Genomic DNA, 21,643 nt, shown 5'->3' on the forward strand with positions numbered 1-21,643 from the left:
TGATATTGACAAAGAAATTGTCTTGTTGCTATAGCTCTGAATGGTAATATCCGAGATAACTGCGGAATAACCGTGGTGCGAATTTAATAATAACAAAACATACTGTAATAAATATAAGTGCGGTCTGTCCATTCAAACTGCAACTTGAGCCAACAAATATTTTTTTCCTTTGACCATTTTTCTTTAACTATTAGAGCATGTGCATCAATGGTTTCTTGATGCATTTCTTAACTAAAAATAATACTTAAATATTATAACAGCAGAAGAGAGGAAGAGAAAACACGGGAATCGTATGGTCTTTGAAAAACGTTTACAATTTTATTAGAGACTAAACTTACATGTGTCATCTTGCGATTAATTGTTGTTTTTCATATTTAAATTTAAATTACAAAATAAATTTATATTAATATTAAATGGTTGAGGTATTCTCTAAAGAAACTATACCACTAATGATGCTCAAACAATCTATAAACAGTCATTTCACGTTTTTAACTTTTTATATAATAATATATTGAATCTGGAGGGAAATCTATATTTCATAATATATTTACTATCAACATATCTTTTTGGCAACAAACTCCATATTTCATTATCAATATATCTATGTGTGGTGTTCATTGCTCAATAACTAATTGATAAGTTTATTAACACCTCTTTTTTATGGATCAAAGTCAAAAATCGAGTCCCACCATTAAAAATATTATGATATGTTTCATTTTCAATCACTATAACTATCTTAAATATAAGAAAATCGATTTTCTGCATACAACAAAAAATAATAAGGATTTTGATCCACAATCCACCTCCACTATATGAAAAAAGTTCTTCTTAGCATATCCCTAGCATCATCGATCAACTTTTACCTTAGTAACTTAAATCATCATTTGAACTATATATACTATCTCAATAATTTAACTTAGCAACAATATATGACCAGATAAAGTTTATTAAAAATACTTGGTTCAAAATTGTGTATGATTTAAGAAATTCTACATTTTAAAACTAATGTAACTTTTCTTTTTAGTGTGTATGTAAATTCATATGAATAAAACTATATATTTGTAGAAATGATATATTGATATAGTTATTATTAATAAATTTAACATATTTAATACTTTCCCCAAAAAAAAAGATCAAGTTAACATTTAAGAAGTGGTCAATTGTTACATTATCTTTCTTTTGTTTTTTCCGGGTTTAGTTTCACAGTAAAGTGTATAATCAAGTATGGAAAAGAAAGAAAATTAACGTACATGAATAAAAAAGAATAAAAGAAATGAATAAAAAAAAGACAAGCCATTTATTCTATGTTTGGCGCGTATATTAACCACCACCGGCAGACATCAACCCATAAAGAAAGATCAAACCTTTCCTTCCTTCCAAAACATCTCTCAGCCGAAATCCAAAATTGAATTTTAACCCTAAAAACAAAAAAAACAAAAGTCTTCAGCTTTAAGCAAAACGAGATCAAGCGACTTAGAGTGGTGTAGAGTCAGAAACCAACCACGATCTGTTGTGGTTTCTTCCCAAACGACACTCCCATTTGATCGGACCTCGACATTGCTGTGTTCTGTAAGAAGGTAAACGTTAATAATGTGTTTCCTTCATTTTTCTCTCTTTCTCTTTCTCATTCTGTTAATCTGCGATTAGCGTTTTGTGAGAATCGTTTTTTTTTTTGAAAATGCGGCGTTTGTAGCTTCGATGTGGCGGTTAGGGTTACGAGGCGGTGGAGGTGAATCGTACCCGGAGAGACCCGATGAGCCTGATTGTGTCTATTACTTAAGAACCGGTGTTTGCGGGTACGGGTCGAGATGTCGGTTCAATCACCCACGTAACCGTGCACCGGTAATAAACTCTTTCACTCGCTCTGTTTTTGTGCTGTCTTGGTGTGGGTTTTGAATCTTTTGATAAAGTTACTACCTTTTTGTCTGCTTCCTATGTGTTAAGTCTTGAAATATTTAATTGATGTTCTTAGTTTCATTCTTTTAGGTATTGGGAGGTCTCAGAACAGAAGCTGGAGAGTTTCCAGAGAGAATGGGACAGCCCGTGTGTCAGGTATCTATTAGATCATTGTTGGTTACGGGTTAAGCAATGCACTTAATGCTTCTCTAGTGTAGACAATTCTCACTCTTTATGCTTTTCTCTGCACAGCATTTTATGAGAACGGGAACATGTAGATTCGGTGCTTCTTGCAAGTATCACCATCCTAGACAAGGAGGAAGAGATTCTTTTACTACTCCAACCTCATTAAGTTACATGGGATTGCCATTACGCCCGGTTTGTTCAAATCTCTCTTTCTCTTGTCTTTCGTGTCCTTGTGCTGTATTGTTATGTATCTTGATCATTAAAAGATTTACACAGGGTGAGAAAGAATGTTCATATTACATGAGAACCGGTCAGTGTAAATTCGGTTCCACCTGTCGGTTTCATCATCCTGTTCCTCCTGGTGTACAAGCTCCGTCTCTACATCAGTTATCAACTAGTCCAGGTCCAGCTATTTATCCACCTCTTCAGTCTCAATCAGTTCCTGCATCGCAGCAATTTGGAGTAGCTATACCAAGGCCTCAGCTTTTACAAGGCTCATATGTTCAAAGCCCTTACGGCACTTACAACCAAATGGTTCTTCCTCCTCCTGGAATGATTCCATACTCTGGCTGGAACCCTTACCAGGTAATGTTCTAAACACTCCTCTTATGTTTTGTTTCTTTTCTTAGTGTTAACAAAGCCTTGTTCCATTTTATTTTAGGCTTCTATAAGTGCAATGCCTTCTCCTGGGACTCAACCGTCTATGGTATCAAGCTCTGTCTATGGAATTAGACCGTTATCTCCTCCAGTGCCTGCGTATCCATCTGGTCCATCTTCAAATAAGGAACAATCTTTTCCTCAGAGACCTGGACAACCAGAGTGTCAATACTTTATGAGAACGGGAGATTGTAAGTTCGGAAACTCTTGCAGATTCCATCATCCTCTGGAAGCAGCATCTCCCAAGGGAGTTACCCTCAGCCAAATTGGCCTCCCAATTCGTCCTGTAAGTCTCATTCCCCCTAGCATCTTCCATATATTAGCTTTACTCCATGAGATACGGTCTCTTTGGTAATGAATTTATGATAAGTTCTTTGTAGAAACTCTGTTTTCTTGATTTGAACATGAAGTTCTGTTTTCATTTCATTTGATTTCTCATGATTTCAGACATAGTTTCTTGAAATTTCATTCTTTATGTTCAATAGTGTAAATTTATAACAAAGACAAAAAGCTAATAGTACTGACATTTTCAGGGCACAGCGCCTTGCAGCCACTTTGCACAACATGGGGTTTGCAAGTTTGGGCCTGCCTGCAAATTTGACCACTCCATGGGAACTTCTTCACTTACCTACAGCCCATCTGCTTCTTCACTTACTGGCATGCCCGTCACGCCTTACCCTCTCGGGTCCTCATCGCTCGGCATATCAGCTCCATCATCATCATCGTCCTTGTCTGATCAACGCATAGAGCTTCACTCTTCGAGCTCCGTTAAACCCACAAACACAACAACTGGTGGCTCAGAAATTTTGGCTGCTGAGACCAAAAATGGTGACTCGGCTAGCATTGAGGTTAAGACTTCAAGTTAAAGAGACAATACTCAAAGGAGGGAAGAGAATCTCTCTCTATTCTTCTTCCACTAGCTTCTCTCTTTACTCTCTATCTCTTCTTATTTACATTCACACTTTCATGAACTCAAGAACATAAGAAACATTTTTTTTTGGCTGGAGTCTGGAGACAACAACAAGAAGCAAAAGTAGAGAGAGACCAAAGCAGCTCTAGTTTTATGTGTTTTGTCTCTCCTCTTAGTTGTGGTCTCTCTTAACCATGTTCATACGATTCCTTCATACAGCCATCTTTCTATCTTGTAAAACAAAAACTTTTCAAAATGATTATTTATAAATGGACTTATTGTTCATGAGATCATCTGATTACTTAAAATCCCATGCGCAAAAAAAATTATCGAGTACGCCAATATGGGGAATAAGAGCCTGATTGTGGTTTTAATTACACTTTACAAGGTCTTGTGTAATTCAAAAGAGTACATATTTCAATGATTTTATCCTACATTTTTTAAGAACTTATAAACTTACATGACAACAGAAAGAGAATGTGAAATTCTTTCTAACTTTGCGTTTACAATTTGTAAAAATAGATTTAACAAATACATTAGTAAGGCCTTTTTCCTTTCTAATAGTAAACAAAATATTCAAATATTTTTAAATGGTAAAACCCAAACGCAATAGTCGTTGAAACAATCCAACTAAATGTTTTTAGAACAGCAACAAGAAGAGAAAGAGCATGAAAAGGTAGAACAGAACCGATCTATTTGTTCTACATTCGATTCGTACGACTTTAATCATGAATATATGAACAGAAGGGAGTACACAATAAGTAAAATTACTGTTGATGTGGAAGTAGAAGTCAGTAATTCTCGTACTTGGTTCTTTGTGTTGGTGATATAACATGTGCATGTGTGGTTTGTTTGTTGCGTCTAGTTTTACTCAAACAATCAGAACAATCATAATCATGAGTTTTATCACTGAGACATCACAAGTAAACCTTTCAACAACCCACAAAAATGATAATCATTAAATGTTTTTTTCTCTGAGTTGTCACTTAGATGATCTACCATAATTTAGAATAATGAACCATTTTTGTTTAGATTGATGTATGAAGAACTTAACTACAAATCAAAGTATTATGCACTCTAGTAAGTTATTTTCTTTGAAGTGATACAAACTGTAAAATATCAATTATGATGAATTCTATGGACTATTTATATATTTGTTTCATAAGTATAGCAGCTTTGGTTGGGTCTGATGATTTAACAAAATAAAGCGAAGTTGATAAACTTTAGAAAGGGGGATTAACTGAGTTCAACGAAAGAATGTCAAAAACCTGAAACAGATTTTAAAAAGGAAAAAGAGTTGTGATGTTGAGTTGTTGTACACAAAAGTATAGGCAAAAGGAGGGAGACATGAAACAGTGATTGTGCAATTAAAGACCAAACAAGTCATGACCAAAACACATGTCCAAAGACCAAAAACACCATCATAGTACTTCACTAAGTCCATCACATTAACTATTTTTTTTTGTTAAAGTTAACTATATTTTTTTCAAAAACCATATATATATATATATATATATATATATATATATATATCTTATATATAATTTTCAGTCTAATTCCAAACCTTCTTTTGTTTTAAAAGTTTATAATAACCGAGCGTATACGCACTGAGTTTATGCAACTAATCTTACAATCCTGGTATAAATATTAGATATTATTCACTTACAATTAAATATCTACTATGAATAAGTCATTTGTTTCTATACACACCACACTTATTATATACATAATTAAATAGCACATGTTGGAAATAGCATGGACAAAAAGTGGTCTTTGATACAACTCGCATTAACACCTTTTGCTAATTAATCAAAAGTTCAAAACCATGATACTGAAGAAATTACAAAAAAAAAATAAAGAAGAAAGAAAATTTAAAACTTCATGGTAAGGGAACCTTATGGTGCATGATACAATAAGCAGAATATATATATAATAAAGTCGAAAGTCGATAAACATGTTGTTAACAAAAACAAACAAACGACCATGGAATAACGTAAAGTACTAACTATATTATTACATAAATATAAAAACAGAAATATTAAAAAGAATGTTCTAATAGAGTGAGTAGAAGCCTGTAGTGTCTGCAACAACATCTCCGAAAGCAGCGATAGAAGAAGAAGAAAAGTTTTGTGGCTCCATTATTGCGTAATCTTCCATTGACATGGAAGTACCAGCACCATAGTTAGTGATCATGGCAGAGAGATCACACGAACCAAACTCCATCATCATATCAACATCCTGGAAGTAACTATTACTAAACCCTTCGTATGACTCTGAAGCCTTGCTTGCTGGAGTTGTGAAACCAGCTCCGCTTTCGTTTTGGATGGTGGTGGTTTCAGGAGGTGGTTTAAGGCAATGGTTTGGGACAATGCAGTCCAAGTAACCCGAGTTGTTACTGGAGTTACTTCCTTCTAACGAGAAGAAGTTATTTTCTTCATCTAGTGAAGAAGATAACGAGCCGTTCGAAGAGGAGTTTTGAGGACTAGAACCAAACGCTTGAATATCAGCGTTTTGATGACGAACGGGCGTTTTAAAAGAAGCAGCGGGTAAGACGGTTTGGGGGAGAGAAAGTTTAGGTTGCTGATAGTTTTGATAATGAGGATGGTGATCAATGACAAACTGTGGAGAAGAGTTTTGTAATAAAGATTGGTTATTGTAAGGAGAGACTATGAGAGAGTGGAGATTAGGGTTTGTGAGGATGGTGTGAACGTCATTTGGAGTGTAGACGAAGTTAGTACGAGCTTGAGTGCCTCTCATTGAAAGAGCTGCTCTATCGTAGGCAAGAGCGGCCTCATGAGCAGTGTCGAAAGTGCCGAGCCAGTGACGTTCTTTGGTTGTTGGATCTCTAATCTCAGCTGCGTAACGACCCCATGGACGTCTCCTGACTCCTAGGAACCTCCCTGGCTCTGCTTGCTTTGATCTCCGGCCTCGTCTCTCGCCGGTGGTAGCGGTGGTTGCGTTGGTTGTGTTTTGGTTGATTAGAGCAAAACCCATTTGAGTTTGGGATGTTTCAAAGTGTTTGCTATTATCTAGGGTTTTGGAGGTTGACATGATGATGAAGGTATAGGTTTTTCGAAAGGAGGTTTAATTTTAGGGTTTTTTTGGTTCTTTTGCTTCTGTCTAAAGATGATGATGTTGTTTGGAAATGGAAGTGAAGTGCTGTTATAAATAGAGAGACAGTGAGCCTGATAGAGAGACTTCACTTTTGATTCAACTGCTTTTAGTATATTTTTATTTCTTCTATTTGGCTTTTTATTTCTTTTTCCGAAGATATTATATGTAGGCTTCAGTGACAAAGATAGATTAAAGGTTGGCACATTGGTTGGATTTTATAAGATTTTTGTATATGGCTTTAAAAGAAATCAAAACCGATTTTAAGAAAGCTTAATTGACTGTTTTTAATCTGTTTTCTGGCTATTACTTTTTCATCTTGTTAAATCAGCTTATAACCATTCCAATTCACTGGTTTGTCTTAGAGCATCTTCAACTCATTGATATTTTTGTTTTAATATAATATTTAGAGTTAAAGTCACTCAATCTCATTTATATTTTCTTCTTCTATATTTAGGAAAATAAATAATAATATCTATTTTTACTCCATATTTTGAAAAATGTTATTTTAGAAGAATATATTTGAATAAAGTTTTATTATGTAATTTTCTATTTTAGAGGAAAAATAGCAAACATTCGATTTTATTTTATTTTACGATGTGTATACATTATATTCTATATGTGTTTGTATGTATGGATGGCTATTTATAAAAGCCTAATTAGGAGGAAGCCACTGATCATTGGATCTACTGCAAAATCTGGAATGTCACAGTGACCAATCTTGATTTAGAAATTAAGAACAAATTCTATTATAGACTGGATAGTAAAATATTTGGTAAAAGTATATTTTAATTGTGATGCATATATTGCATCATGCTATTCAAATATTTTATTTCAATGGGATCATGCTAATTATTTAACTCAATTAATCTGCTTAGTGGTCACGTGCAATATGCATAATAACCCTACATATCATAGGTTAAAGGTCAAGGGTCTACATAAAAAAATCGATATTTCACTTAGATTTAAACCTCATACCCAATTAATAAAAACTATATATATTTAAAGTGATATGCATTGCTATTACAATTAGGATGTCTGATAAATTTGAATGTTCTGAGGTCGATTATGAATTTGATTTCTAACAAATTTTATCAACAATTGTACTTCAAAATCAGTAAGCTTAAGTTTCGATATGTTTTAATATGAAATATAACAACCGATAGGCAAGCGACATAAATTTGAGTTTTTTTTAATCATATATAAATTTGGTTTAGGTTAGTTTGTTTGAATATAAGTATTAATCTAACTTAATTGCAGAAGCCCCTGGTCAAATCACATGGTTACCCGCATTTTAAGCGGAAATAGAAGTGAGAACAATTTTTTTGTCATCTTGTAATGATTTTTTCAATGGGAGTGGTTAAAGAGAGACACGATGAACCAAACCCAAAATAAAATGCTTGGAAAGTACGTATAAATTTGGTTTTTAATGTTAAATACCTCAGTGGACAATTTTGTATTGATGTCCTTATATGCAAACAAACACAAGGCAACAACAATCTTAGTCTCTTTGTGTTTGTAATATTCTTGGATTATATAAATACACCTGAGCTTGAGTAGTTATTTGTCATATGTGGTTGTATTTAGAAATTAATGTCTTACCCGACAACACGGATATATGTGATGAAATCAAGAAAATTATGCATAGTCAAACTTAACACGATCAAAAAGTAGCTCACAATCCAAAATGACTATGAGCTCTAACTTTGAACTTTGGTTTATAATTAGAGACTTTAGATTGCACTTATCAAATGAGCAGAACATTTCCGTTTGAGTTCTTGTTTTTTTCTAAAAAAATGAATGTAAAATTTATTCAAACTAAATAAAATGTTTGTTACATCAAATATATATAATTCAAAAGAGTAATTTGGAGGAATTTTAACCAAAAATATTTTGACGATATAAAATAATCAAATCAACTAGTTAATTTTCTTTCAACATGTACCATCGTGTTAAGTACACCATTATCAATGGACCCGCTTGGAGAAAAAAGAATTAGCAGTCAAAAGGGAAATTAGGAAAGCTCAAAAAGAATTGTAAAGGAAAGTTGATCAAAAACTGCCCAAACAAGAGCAGCATGGTAGGGCACTTCTTTGAGTTTAGTAAAAAATCAAACAAACTAATTGATAGTAATTATCTTTGCATGAGTTTATGCACGCCACATGTCGATTCCCAGTAGACTTATTCTATTTTTCTTTTTGTTATTTTGATGTGACATAATGGTTATGGGTTTCATATATTAAATTAGGTTTTGGTTTGAACTATTCAGTTATAATTAATAAACTAACTCTAAATTTCTTTCAAATCAAGTGTTTAATATACATATTATCTGAAAATGTGTTTGCATTATTTTCTTGTACAGTGGTCAAAATTAGTTATATGTATCAAACTATAAAACAAATTATTGAACGTTATTGATTTTGATCAACAATGTAGAACAATTTAAGTAAACACACAAATTTATATTAACAATTACGTTTCTAGTTCTATCAAATGAGATACAATTCGATAAACTTGAATCGTTATTTGGAATCTAACTTTTTATTTTATAGAAGAGATGGTTACATATATATTTAATTTACACTTTGAAACATTTGGGTTAATTATCGCACTAGTAAAGTATAAAAGCATTTCGAATGCTAATATTTTAAGGGTTTATTTGCCAATTAGCCATATTTAGAAGACAAATTAGGTGAATGACAATGATTTTGACATAACGTAGAAACTAACATTTACACTCTAATTCATCCGGTTATATCTTTTTTCTTTGCTATTACCCGGTAATAATGTGTTCTGTATGTCCACGTAGTCTATGTAATACATGATCAAGTCTGTTTAAATATATTTCATTAAAAAGAAAGAATCATCCACGTTACGCTTTTATTAGTCACATACATATACACCGAATGTTCTACTCCATATAATCGAAATAGTATAGATTATAAACTAACCTATAATCCGTAATACTAAACATATCACAACCCCAAACCCTAGATACTAAACTTTATCCTAATCACACATCAACCTCTAAATACTAAACCCTACATTCTAATCAGTAAACCCTAAATCCAAATATAAATCATAAGTCCTAATATAAAACCAAAACCCAAGTAAAATGGAAAAAAACTAAATAACATAGTACATATTGGAGAAATTATGAATGTTTATAATTGCATAGAAAAAGTTAATGTTAACCCCAAACATACCCTCTCACCTTCTAAATGCTAAACCCTAAACCCGAATCACTAAAACCTTATCCAAATATAAACCCTAAACTAAAACATAGAACTTAAACCCAAATAGAATGAAACAAAATAAATAACATATTACATATTAGTGAAAATATGAAATGTTTATGATTTTATGGAAGAGGTTATATTGACCCCAATCATACCTCCTGACTTTCTAAATAATAAACCCTAAATCCTAAACTCTAATCATTAAACTTTAACCTAAATATGAATTGTATTACCATTCTATATGAGGCATATAGAATAAAAATGGTGAAAATGTAGTTACAATCTAAAGATCATCTTAACATATTTTTCAAATGTTGATATGGTCATGCCTTCATGGAATGTGGTAATGATTTCCCTAATGTCAACTCCAATCATGCATAAACTAAACCCTATCAACTATCACTAAACCTTACACAGAAATATAAATTCTAATCTAATGTCAACTCCAATCTTCCATAGAATAAACCCTAGCCACTAATCACTCCACCCTACATGGAAATATAAACCCTAATCCAATGTCAACCCCAATCTTTCATAAACTAAACCCTCAAGTAACATAAATTTTCATTCTACATGAGCCTATAGAATAGAAAAGATGACAAACGATATAGCACAATACATATATATTGTTCAAATTTTGAAGTGTCTATGATTGCAGGGAATGAGATAATGCTTACAACAAATTCAGATTGTTATGGCGAAAGAAATGAAGATTAACGGCATTAGAGAAAAAAAGGTGGAAGAGACAACATCATATGTGTATCATTCTCATTCAACATTACATTGTATTCTGTGATGCTTGATGTCATAATAAATTTTATTCCATTTAAGTTCAATATATTATTTCTCTTTACAAAATCATATATAGACTAATATAAACTACATACAAACACCAATACAAAACTCGTATCAATAGAATATGAAACAACAACGAACAAGATTGAACCCTCTCTTTCAAGCATCGAATGAAATATAACTTACTATATAGTACATTATATATTAATAAACATGGCAAATAAGAGAAGAGCCAAATTTGAAGGAAAAACAGTCTGTTCCATTTCATAAAATAGTATAGACATATTATTACCCTTCCAATTCATCCATGACAGACCTGAAGAACAAAATGAAAATGAAGACACACGTTAGTTTACAAGTTGGAAGGAAATGACAGCATATAAGATAGACTACTAGTATATGAATTACTTTATGCTTAAGTTAAATGTTTAGTTGTGTCAATTTCAAATAGCCTATGCGAGTAAAGAAGTAACACATGCAATTAAAATTGAATCATCTGACATAATATGTTATTTATAGATATGTAATGGAACAGATGGTCAGATGGAATGAAAAGCGAATGGTATATTAGTTCTGATTCGATTCTTCAGAAATAGCAGAGGAATAGAATGACACATAACCAGTTTCTAAAACTAAAATTTTCCATTTCAAATAGCACAAGTTCCATAATATTCCATTTCACAAAGAACTAAACTTGTTTTTATCGCAAAAAAGACTTTTCATTCCAAAATCACTATCCCCCCTTCGCAGTAAACAAATGAGTACGACGTACCGAGAAAAATTCAACCCTAAATCAATTTGTTTACCTCAGCTTACCAGATCGGGTATCCAACAGAAACGATGGGTTAGATTTATCAAATTAGAATACACTAGGACCGAATCTATTACAAATATGAGAGATAACATTGAAATAATAGAATCTATGGCATAAAATAGAGAACTTACAATATTGCAAGAGAACGCACCCTAATCGCCGATATGAAGGAGATCTGAGAAGAATCAACTTGGTGAAGTTGGAGAGGAAGACTCTGTTACTAACCGGGGCTACAACTTTAACGTCGTCCGATGTCGGAGGATGGCACAAGGAGGCAACGCTGTGTAAAAAGAGAAAGATGTGAAGTTAGGTAGGCCACGATTTATTTTTGTGCTATTAATAATTAATATTTTTAATTTTTTTTAGCAGGTTGCGCCGGTTGAGAAAATATGTATTACAGTATTAATATGTATATATAACGGTGTGTATATGTCTGTTAGGTAAAATGGCTAGTATGTGAATTAAGCTTTTTTTTTATGGTCATTGAGCCCAATTTCTCATATTTTAACTGAATATCTTATTAACAAAATAATAAATTTATTGAATATATATTTTAAGTGATTGAGAACTAATTTAAAATATATTAAATAGTAAGGTTAGATTTATTTTTAATTATCTGAGATATCTATTTAATAAAGTATTATTATTAATCGGTTAAAAAAAGTATTATTATTATTCCATTTGTGAGATATTTATTTGAGAGATTTGCAATGATAGTGCTCTAACCCAAAAATTGATAACAGATAATTTTTTTATCCAACTTGCGAAAAAAGTCAAACTCTACGATATATAAAATGGTAAGTGTTATCTGTTATTAGTTTTGTAATTACCTCAGGATTGTTCTTATTATAAACTAACAAAGGTGCAGAAGAAGGAAGTAAAGTGTTACTAAATTTAACCTTTTACCAAGGTTTCTATTTAGATATCATATTGTTAACTGAAAAGGTGTTGTACGCCATAAGATCAGTCAAATTCTCTCTTTTCTCAATCTCTTTTGAGTCACATAAGCCACGTAAAGTAAATATCCTACTGATTTTTCATTTTCGAATGAAGTATTTTGCCTTTTAACCGAATGGGTTAGTGCACAAAAGTGAGTGATGTACTCCTTGTATTAAGGCTTCGAAATATGTCAATTGTTGGTAAGCTTTTTGCACATTGCTAAATGGCATTGGAAATGAAACTTGTATTCTTTTAGTTTTTTTTTTTGGTAAAAATATTCCTTTACTTTATATATGAAATGGGTCGGACTAATATTATATATGTAGTTCTATCATTTTGGCTCTTGGAATTTTTTTTCTTTTGCCTAAAACATAAGAGCATGATTATTGGGGGTCTTAGGGTGATGTTCTTAACGGAATATAAGAATCCGTCTCTTAATTTTTAACTAAAAAACTAAGAACCGATTCTTAAATAAGAGTTTTAAGAACCGGTTCATATCTTTTATAATTAAAAGTTTTTTTTTGTTAAATTGTAAATATCATATAAATGAAGAAAATATTTTACAAAGGCAAGATCTTAGGTTTGATACATCTTGGCAAAAAAAAATAAAAACAAGATGGACCAACAACATCCAAACCATTGGAAAGCTTAAACCACAGCAGCTTATCGAATCCACAAAATCATCAGACGTTTGAATTGCTTGATGGATCTCCTAGAGGAGATGATGTTCCTCAGCTCCCTATCAATGGCTTTGAAAACAATTGAAGGAGGCACAGAGACATTGTTGTGAATTAAATTGTTCCTCTGTTTCCAAAGGTGAAAAACAACCGCTTGTACTGCAAGCTTTTTGAGTAGTAGCATCCTCCTTGATTGCGTCGTTCGGATCCAAGAAAGCAGTTCGGGCCAGTTCGCTATCCTCTGGTGAGGAGGATTGCAACGAGTAAACACTAAGGACCAGACGTCGTAGCTGTATCGATACGATAGAAAAAGATAGTTAAAAGTTAAGAAACGAGTTCTTATATTCCACTAAGAATTATTCTTCTACCCTAAGAACTCTCCGATACTACGTGGTCGGACAACGATAATCGTAGTCACAATCTTCTGGTGCAGCCCGCGCCTTAGCGATACAATTTACCAAACACAACAAAATAAAATTGTACGCCAGAATAAAGTAACAACAACGATATTTAGTCTATATAAAAAATAAATTTAGTCTATATGTAGTTTTATGCATATTTATATAGGAGAAATATTAGGCCGAGACCAATTATTGAATAGCATATATCTAAAGAATCTGTATATCTAGGAATGTTGTGTATTAGAACTCTTAAGAATATATTAGAGAACTACAATGCTTATCCGAAGAGTTCTAAAATGCAATGATTATAAATAAAGTTAAAAATACTTAATTCGGTGAATTTATTAACATGTTCATCCTTTTTAAGAAATTGGTTTAGAGACAAATTTAAGATATAGAAGAATCTGACCCTTGACTCATCCACTCATATTTTGAACTTCACGTGGGACTAGCCTTCCATTTGAATATCTTCTAGAATACGTCATACTTTGCATCTTATTACCAGTGAAATTAAAACTAGTGAATGCTGCTAAATCAACAATAATTTATATTTTTGAATTTTAGTGGTCAGATACTCATCCTATATGGCTATATAAAGTATTTTCTTAAGAAAACGATACAGTTTGAATTATAAGTAAATTCAATGTATTTACGTAAAGACGTAGGTTATTTTCCTGATAGATTTCTTCCATTGTGCCCATTGTGCCCTTTTTATTATACATTACAACGAGCAACATGTATTATGTATATAACGAGTAAAAACTAAAAATATACATGAACGTCTTGTACATCTTAAACTTATTGTCCACGGAAACGAATTCATATATAGTTTTTCGGTATCTATGCGGCTATGCCCCATATAATATTTCATCAACTTCGAATGAATGAACTCGTATATAATCAAGACTCATACGTCATAACGTTACAAGACTACAAAAAAGCTATCATATATATTAGTTAGTGTGTTTGACTCATTTCATATATAAACAAATACTGATGATGCACAAGATAACTGTGACTGATAAGTGTGGACATACGGTTAATATCGAGTTCATGTAGTGGTTGCACGATTCTGAGCTAATGTGTGTTTTGGAATTCCATATCACGTGCACACTATTGGTAACGATTCTAAGCTAATAGTGTGGACATACGGTTAATATCGAGTTCATGTAGTGGTTGCACGATTCTGAGCTAATGTGTGTTTTGGAATTCCATATCACGTGCACACTATTGGTAACGATTCTAAGCTAATAGTGTGGACATACGGTTATCTTGTGCATCATCATAACTCGGAGAAACAAATCAATAATGTGTGTTTTTGGAAATAGGGTATTGCGCACGATATTGGGATTGCACTATTGAACACTCTGAGTGAAACCTTTTAGTCAAGTTCCATGTGATCGAGGCTTTCTTGGGTTTAGGAAAGGAGAATTTCTTCACATTTCTCAAAATAAAGGCAACGAAAATGTTTGAACATCTAATGAAAAGCCAAAACTTTTTCTTATGATTTAATAGTTTTTGTTGTGGCTTTTATATTTTCTTTTTGTGTCAAAAGGACACTACGGGATTTAGGGTTAAAGGTTATCTTCGAACAAACTTGGACTTTGACGAGAGTCCAGACACTCTGACTGAAAAGCCAAGTGGGGGTTCACTATTAGTTTGCCATTGATTATAAATGATGATACAAGGTCATGAAGATACAAATGAGTATTAATCGCTACTATTATTAAATTTGCTTATTCATAGTAGAAGTTGATGTAGCAGCACGTCCACCTTATGAAAAAAAACCAAAATATGTTTCCAAAACTGATATAGCTAGATTCATTTAAGTTTATGAATATATATACCATTTAGATATTATATATAGTTTTGTATGGTTGAGTTAAATTTTTATTTGCTAAATACTAGTTTAACAAATAAACCATAGTGTGATTGAACATGGAAAATTTGTAATTTATAGCCGTCAGATAAGAAAGTGGAAATATAACGTTCTAATGATTTATTCTTACGTCTATATTTACTATTGAAAATCTCGACCAGAAAAAGGGTTTAGCTATCTAATAATTTTTAACACATTCAATATTTAGCTCAGAAATCAGAGGACAGTAGTACTTTTACCACACTCGTGTACAGTAAATTAGTAATTAACTTGGTAGTTCAAGAATTTAGGTTACTATAAAGTTATAAGCTCCGATCCATTTGTTTACTCTTACTCACTTTTACATTAAAGTCTGGCAATCAAACGCACTCGTGGCACATAGTGCGACGTAATAAACCATAATCATAACCTAAATTATGTTCGTGCTCCCATGTGCCCCTTTCTTAATTTCTACATATTTGTTCTAAAGAATTCTATTATAGAATGAGGTATTATTATTATTCAAAATCATATTTTATTGAATATATTTTACTCGTTTGCAAAATTAAAAATATGGTATATATAAAAATATATATTTTCCAGTCGTATCAAAACTTGAAAAGAACGATTTAAAGATATCAAAGGGATAAATGTGACAAAATTATTTATAAAAAAAAAAAGAAAACGAATGAAAATATATGGTTTTTATTGCGTGTGTGTGTATATCAACGACCAGGACTTAGAAACTGCAGCGAAAATGATATTTAATCACTACATTTTCCATAAGTACTGTATATTCTTAATCTTGTTGTGGTCCAGTCTGGTTTAAATGGCAAATTCATTATAAATTAAATTGTTAACAACAGATATTACATTATAAATTAAATTCAAAAATATGTCGGAAAGTCGAAACACAAGAACCAAACAAGGTAAAAAACAATAAAACATAAACCAAAAGCCATTTCTCAAATAAAAAAACATTATAAACCAAATACAATTAGATACTTAACCAACGACCAATCAGTAATAGACAAGTAAGCTACAAACAAGCCCCACCGAACCTAGTATGTGCATACTATGTGGGACACTGTCGATGACACGTAAGACACTGTTGCCGCACGCGACAACGAGGAAACAATGTAAGCATGGGACCTACTAACTAATCGAATGCTCTACTTACGTGTCGTGATCTGAAGGATGGAGCGAAATGGAGACACGTACGGCTGCGATTTTCTGAAGAACAGAGAGAGAAGTGATTGTCTGTTTTGACGTGTTCGGTCAAAAAGAAGATCTCCCTCAGTACGGACCGTCAGATATTTGATTGGACGGTTGAAAATCAATTGAGAGTGATTTTCTGTCAAATCTTTTTAGACCATGACCCTCTCCCCGTTTCTTCTCTTCCTGTCTTTTTAAAATATACCGGGCGTTAAACCGTGCCGGTTTTCACATCTGTTGCATAACATTACAAATCTCAAATTAAGAAAATTAAAAACAGGATTTATCAAATTTAGGTGGTGTTATTTGTTAATGCATTTTAATTGATTTATTTACAAATCCAATAATTTTTTTAAAAATGAATTTTAGTTAATGTTTACAAATCTTAAGATTTTTTCGAAGATTTATGTCTTTGTATTTTTGACAAAAAATTTCATCTAAATTTTCTTAAATCTATTATGTAATCAAATTCATTAGTGAAACATATGATTTGAATTCATATTTAACATAGAAATATAGAATAAATAACATATGATTTCACCATAAATTTTGAAATTAAACATAAATATAATAACACTTGAATTAGATTAGATTTCAAATCAGTTAAAATAGGAAAACCAATAACCCATATCAAGAGCCAAGTGAAAGTTGAAGTTCTCTCTCTAGACTCTCCATCTTCTATCTAAAAAAAAACTTTTTCATTTGTTCTTCGTCGCTCACCGACTCCGGCCGCTTCCAGAGGGCTGGAGTCGGGTTTAGTCTTTATTTTCTATGTGATGTTCCTTCGGTTTGCTTGCATGTTTGATTTTGGAGGTGTTAAGCTAAAGCTTCAGATTTGTTTCAGATCTGTTTAGACTTAGCTTGTTTCCAGATTGGAGCCCCAGATTCGCAAGATCAACGGCTTGATGATGTGTTTTCTAAGTTGCATACGCTTTATCTCTATTGTTGGTGTCTTTGGCTTCGCTTCGTCTCGATCCTAGCTCTGCCTTGTTTATCAAGTTTGACTTTGGCGAAAGTGTTGCGGTTTCGCTCACTGTCTTCACTCCAGAGGTATGATCGAGTCCTCATCCTTCACTGCTTCTCTGTTGGCGTTTCCTAGTTGTGTTCTCGTTGTAGTCTCGACTGCGCCGTATCCGGTTTGAACGGTATAGAACGAAGCGTTCTGGTTCTCCGGTCTTGAAGCTTAGGTTCTCAGTTTCTATTTGCATGCACTTATTCACTATGGGAGGTGTATGGTTCGTCGTCTCTTCTTCAAAGAACCGCTTGGAGTATTTGCGTTATGTTACTTAAAAGCATTTCTTACTCTTCGCCTATGTTGCTGGCTCTTAGTCTTATTTTTTGGTTTCACTTTCATTGTTATCATGTTTGTAGTTCAAGTTGGTGTTAATATGCTTCCCTTGTTTGGGCTTTGGTTCCGGAGAACTTGTTGTTCTGCCGGCGTAAATTCTGGATTTAGTCCGGCTTTGGTTTATCCGATGATGTATTCCTCCATGTGTAATGTTGGTTGTATAATACAAGTATCTTTTAGTGTTAAAAAAAAAAAAAAAACCAATAACCCCACTAATTTTAGTTGAAAATATTATATTTAAACATACAAACATATCGATTCAATGATCTGCAACCTGTTGGTTAATCCACTGAACCGGAAACGTAATCATATTCACTTCTCTGTTGGTTCACTTCCATTGAGGCCATCTAACTGAGTCTGTGGAAGTCTTGTTCGAATTTGTAGGACGGCTCGAACCATTGGCTGAGTCATGCCACACCAACTCCATCTATTCACAAACGCAAAAGATGGTTTAACTTTTACAATCAGCAAATCTAAACCGCTTAAAACAGACAAAAGATTCAAAGTAACTCATACAAACCTCTCCTATGATCACGTTATCCCCTTCTTTAACGCCCATATTCTTCAGAGTTTTGTTCACACCACAAGCCTCAAGCACGTGCTGAAACCTTTTGTCTGAATCCATGTACCTATACCAAACGACATCGGTTAGTGACACTTGATTAGTTAGAGTGTATTAATCTTGGTTGTAGTTTAACTCATACCTCCAGTTAGTCATCTGGACAAACCGTTGAAGCCCGGCTCCAACCACATGCCAAGCTCCTGTACCACTATCGCGGAATATCTCAAACTCATTAATGGCTGATCGTCGTTCCTTATCTATCTTCTTAGCTACATGGTCCAGATTCTCATTTGCTTGATCATACAACCCTATAGCACAAATGAAATGAAACAATCAATACACTGAATAAGAGCAGTTTCGTTCTAATATGCCAAACTAAAAGTAGAATCAAGACCTTTGGGTTCTGCATTGGCTTCTCTGTACTTCTTCAGTAGTTCATAAACGCTGGAGATGACTTCATGTGTGCCGTCTCTTTGTACTGCACTCATACAAAAAGGCTCAATCCCGCGGGCACGTAGAGTTTCCCTAAACATTGGCCACTTCTCGTAAGCATCAGGGAGATCCATTTTGTTGTATGCCACAACGTAAGGCTTCTCGGCAATCTCAGGACTGAATAGTTCAAGTTCGAGACGAACAGCTTCAAACTCAAGTTCAGGTTGCGGAGCTGAACCATCCACAACATGTACCTTTACACAGACAAAATAAAAGTCTCTTTTAAGAAAAAAACACACATGATAAAGTATATAAAGCTTGGATCTAAAAGATGATTTGTTTTACCAGTGCTGAACATCTCTCAGTGTGTCTTAGAAACTCATGGCCTAAACCGAAGCCTCTGTGAGCTCCTTCAAGCAAACCGGGAAGATCTGCGACCACCATTGTCGAGTCGTAATCAAATGAAACCACGCCTAGATTGGGAAGCAATGTGGTGAATGGGTAGTTTGAGATGGTGGGCTGCGCGGCACTTATCACGCTCAACAATGTGCTTTTTCCTGCGTTTGGAGCACCTACAATCCCCACGTCTGCAACCAGCTTCAGTTCCAAATCCAGCCACCTATTGCAATTTAAAAGTTATATTTATGATCAGAGCTTTCCAAGAAAAAGGGACCACATATTACATTTTAGAAAACAGACAAAGTCTCATGACTCTCCACCAGTGTGGAAGTGTTTGGATTCTAAGACTACTTAATTCGATCTAAAGCCAATCATTTATAAGAAAATATCAACAGGAGCAGTACTACTTGTATAGTCAGCAATGGAAGATCTCAAAGAATCCTGTATATCTATATACAATATCTTTGGATACTGAGCAACTGCAATAAGACTAATTCATCTGAGTTAAATCTAAAAAGCAAAACTAACCGGAAGATCATATGAAGGCAACAATACTCAGTTACATGTATGAATCAAACTTTACCCAATAATAGAAACAATTGTTCTAAAAAATCAGTCGCAAATCGAGCAAATTATTTTTTCAAACCAATTGTAAGAATATCAGGTCTAGACTTTCAAAAAATCGGTCTACGCGCCAGCCTAAACATTAATCCTCTATAAGGCGCCTAACTACCACCTAGCGATTTTTTAACATTGATAGAAACAGATATCAAAGAGTGTCCCAGAGCCATCCTCCTAAAGAAAAAATGAAATTCTTGGATCCTTAAACTACATAGCTTCTATGATTGGTTTATCCTTGCAAAAAAACTAACATATTGCAGTGATGATTAAGTCCCAAACTTTACACATTACAACAGCATTCTTTTGTTCCTAAACCAAACAATCAGTTCTGTTCCATCAACACCATACATACAAAAGGCAACTCAAAAATGAAAGAACGCACACTTACATTTCAGGACCTTCTTCACCATTCTCAGCAATCCTAGGAACCTTATTCATCCCCGACTTAAACGAAGCATTCCCTCTCCCACCTCTCCCACCAGGCATCAACAACGCCCTCTGCCCCGGATGCAACAACTCCAAAAGCACCTCCTTCTCCTCCTCCTCCTCCCCTTCCCCCTCACTCCCAACCTCTTTAGCCTGTCTCACCACCGTCCCAGGAGCCACTTTCACCACAACATCAACCCCTTTCGCACCGCTCTGCATCTTCCCTCTCCCATGCTCCCCACGCCCCGCCCTGAAATGAACACTCTTCCTAAACGGCAACAAAGAGTTCATCGACCCATCAACCTCCACATACACATTCCCTCCTCTCCCTCCGTCTCCACCCGAAGGTCCCCCGAAAGGAACGAACTTTTCTCTCCTAAACGCCACAACACCGTTCCCTCCATCTCCCGCCTTTACAAATATCTTCGCTCTATCAAAACAACGCATCACCGCAGGAACACCTTTCTCCTTAACCCCAATCTCCTCCTCCTCTTCCTCCTCTTCACCAGAGAAACATATTGCTTCTCCATCTTTCAATCCAGCTCTCTCCACATCCTCATCACCATACTCAAACACTTCATCATCATCTTCATCAATTGATTCAGAGCTTCCTTCAAACACATCTAATCTTCTGTAATTCCCCCATATATCATCATCATCATACTCCTTCACCTCTCTCTCTCCATCGTTCTCCTCCAAAGTCTCAACCTTTTCCTCAACCCGAGCGACGTTCGACTCCGAGAGCTTCACTTCCTCGGAGAGCTTCAGGTAAGAGGAAGATAGCAGAGAGACGTCGGAGAAGTCTTCTCTTGGAGGAAGCCGCGTGTAAGTAGTGGCTTCACCTCCCGCGTCGGGTCTATCGCCGCCTCGAGATTTAAGCTCGAGTTCGCGTTGGAGATTGGCTTTTCTGAGGCTTGAGAGTTTGCTGGGTTTGGCGGAGATCTTGTTCTTCGTTGTCCTGTTGGGACGAGATAGAGCTTGTGGAGTGAAGAAGGAACAACTTATGGATATGGAAGCCATTTTTTTCGTTTCTCTGGGAAAATGATTTTAAGTTTCAACGGGGTTTAATGGATTACACATTTTTGTACTTAATTACGATTTTTTAAGTAATGGGGGCTATAATGAAAAGTTATATAAAGTTGAGGACTTGTATTTGA

At 34.1% G+C, this 21,643-nt stretch overlaps 3 protein-coding genes across 4 annotated transcripts; 1 reads left to right on the forward strand and 2 right to left on the reverse strand.

Moving 5' to 3' along the window:
* The first annotated feature begins 1,344 nt into the window (after positions 1–1,344).
* LOC106323238 (zinc finger CCCH domain-containing protein 58-like) lies at positions 1,345–3,942 on the forward strand. Its single transcript, XM_013761389.1, has 7 exons — positions 1,345–1,577; positions 1,694–1,842; positions 1,987–2,052; positions 2,149–2,274; positions 2,359–2,667; positions 2,744–3,025; positions 3,273–3,942. The coding sequence occupies exons 2-7, from the start codon at positions 1,699–1,701 to the stop codon at positions 3,603–3,605; spliced, it is 1,260 nt and encodes a 419-aa protein (XP_013616843.1). The 5' UTR covers positions 1,345–1,577; positions 1,694–1,698; the 3' UTR covers positions 3,606–3,942.
* Positions 3,943–5,701: 1,759 nt separating this feature from the next.
* LOC106323243 (ethylene-responsive transcription factor ERF086-like) lies at positions 5,702–6,758 on the reverse strand. Its single transcript, XM_013761395.1, has one exon. It carries the CDS (start codon positions 6,698–6,700, stop codon positions 5,702–5,704), a length of 999 nt encoding a protein of 332 aa, XP_013616849.1. The 5' UTR covers positions 6,701–6,758.
* Positions 6,759–17,285: 10,527 nt separating this feature from the next.
* On the reverse strand, positions 17,286–21,533 carry LOC106323232 (GTP-binding protein OBGC, chloroplastic). 2 transcript variants are annotated; one of them, XR_001266670.1, is made up of 7 exons: positions 20,449–21,533; positions 19,386–19,659; positions 19,003–19,294; positions 18,751–18,916; positions 18,567–18,675; positions 18,248–18,473; positions 17,286–17,316 (listed from the first exon to the last, which is right to left on the reverse strand). XR_001266670.1 is itself a non-coding variant. In XM_013761380.1 (6 exons), exons 1-6 carry the CDS (start codon positions 21,504–21,506, stop codon positions 18,375–18,377), a joined length of 1,998 nt encoding a protein of 665 aa, XP_013616834.1. In that variant the 5' UTR covers positions 21,507–21,533; the 3' UTR covers positions 18,167–18,374. The 2 variants fall into 2 exon arrangements, 1 of the variants encoding a protein (XP_013616834.1); XM_013761380.1 differs by lacking the exon at positions 17,286–17,316 and having other exon boundaries at positions 18,167–18,473.
* Between the last annotated feature and the right edge of the window lie 110 nt (positions 21,534–21,643).

Source organism: Brassica oleracea, chromosome C2, assembly GCF_000695525.1.
Source record: "Brassica oleracea var. oleracea cultivar TO1000 chromosome C2, BOL, whole genome shotgun sequence".
Taxonomy (NCBI): domain Eukaryota; kingdom Viridiplantae; phylum Streptophyta; class Magnoliopsida; order Brassicales; family Brassicaceae; genus Brassica; species Brassica oleracea.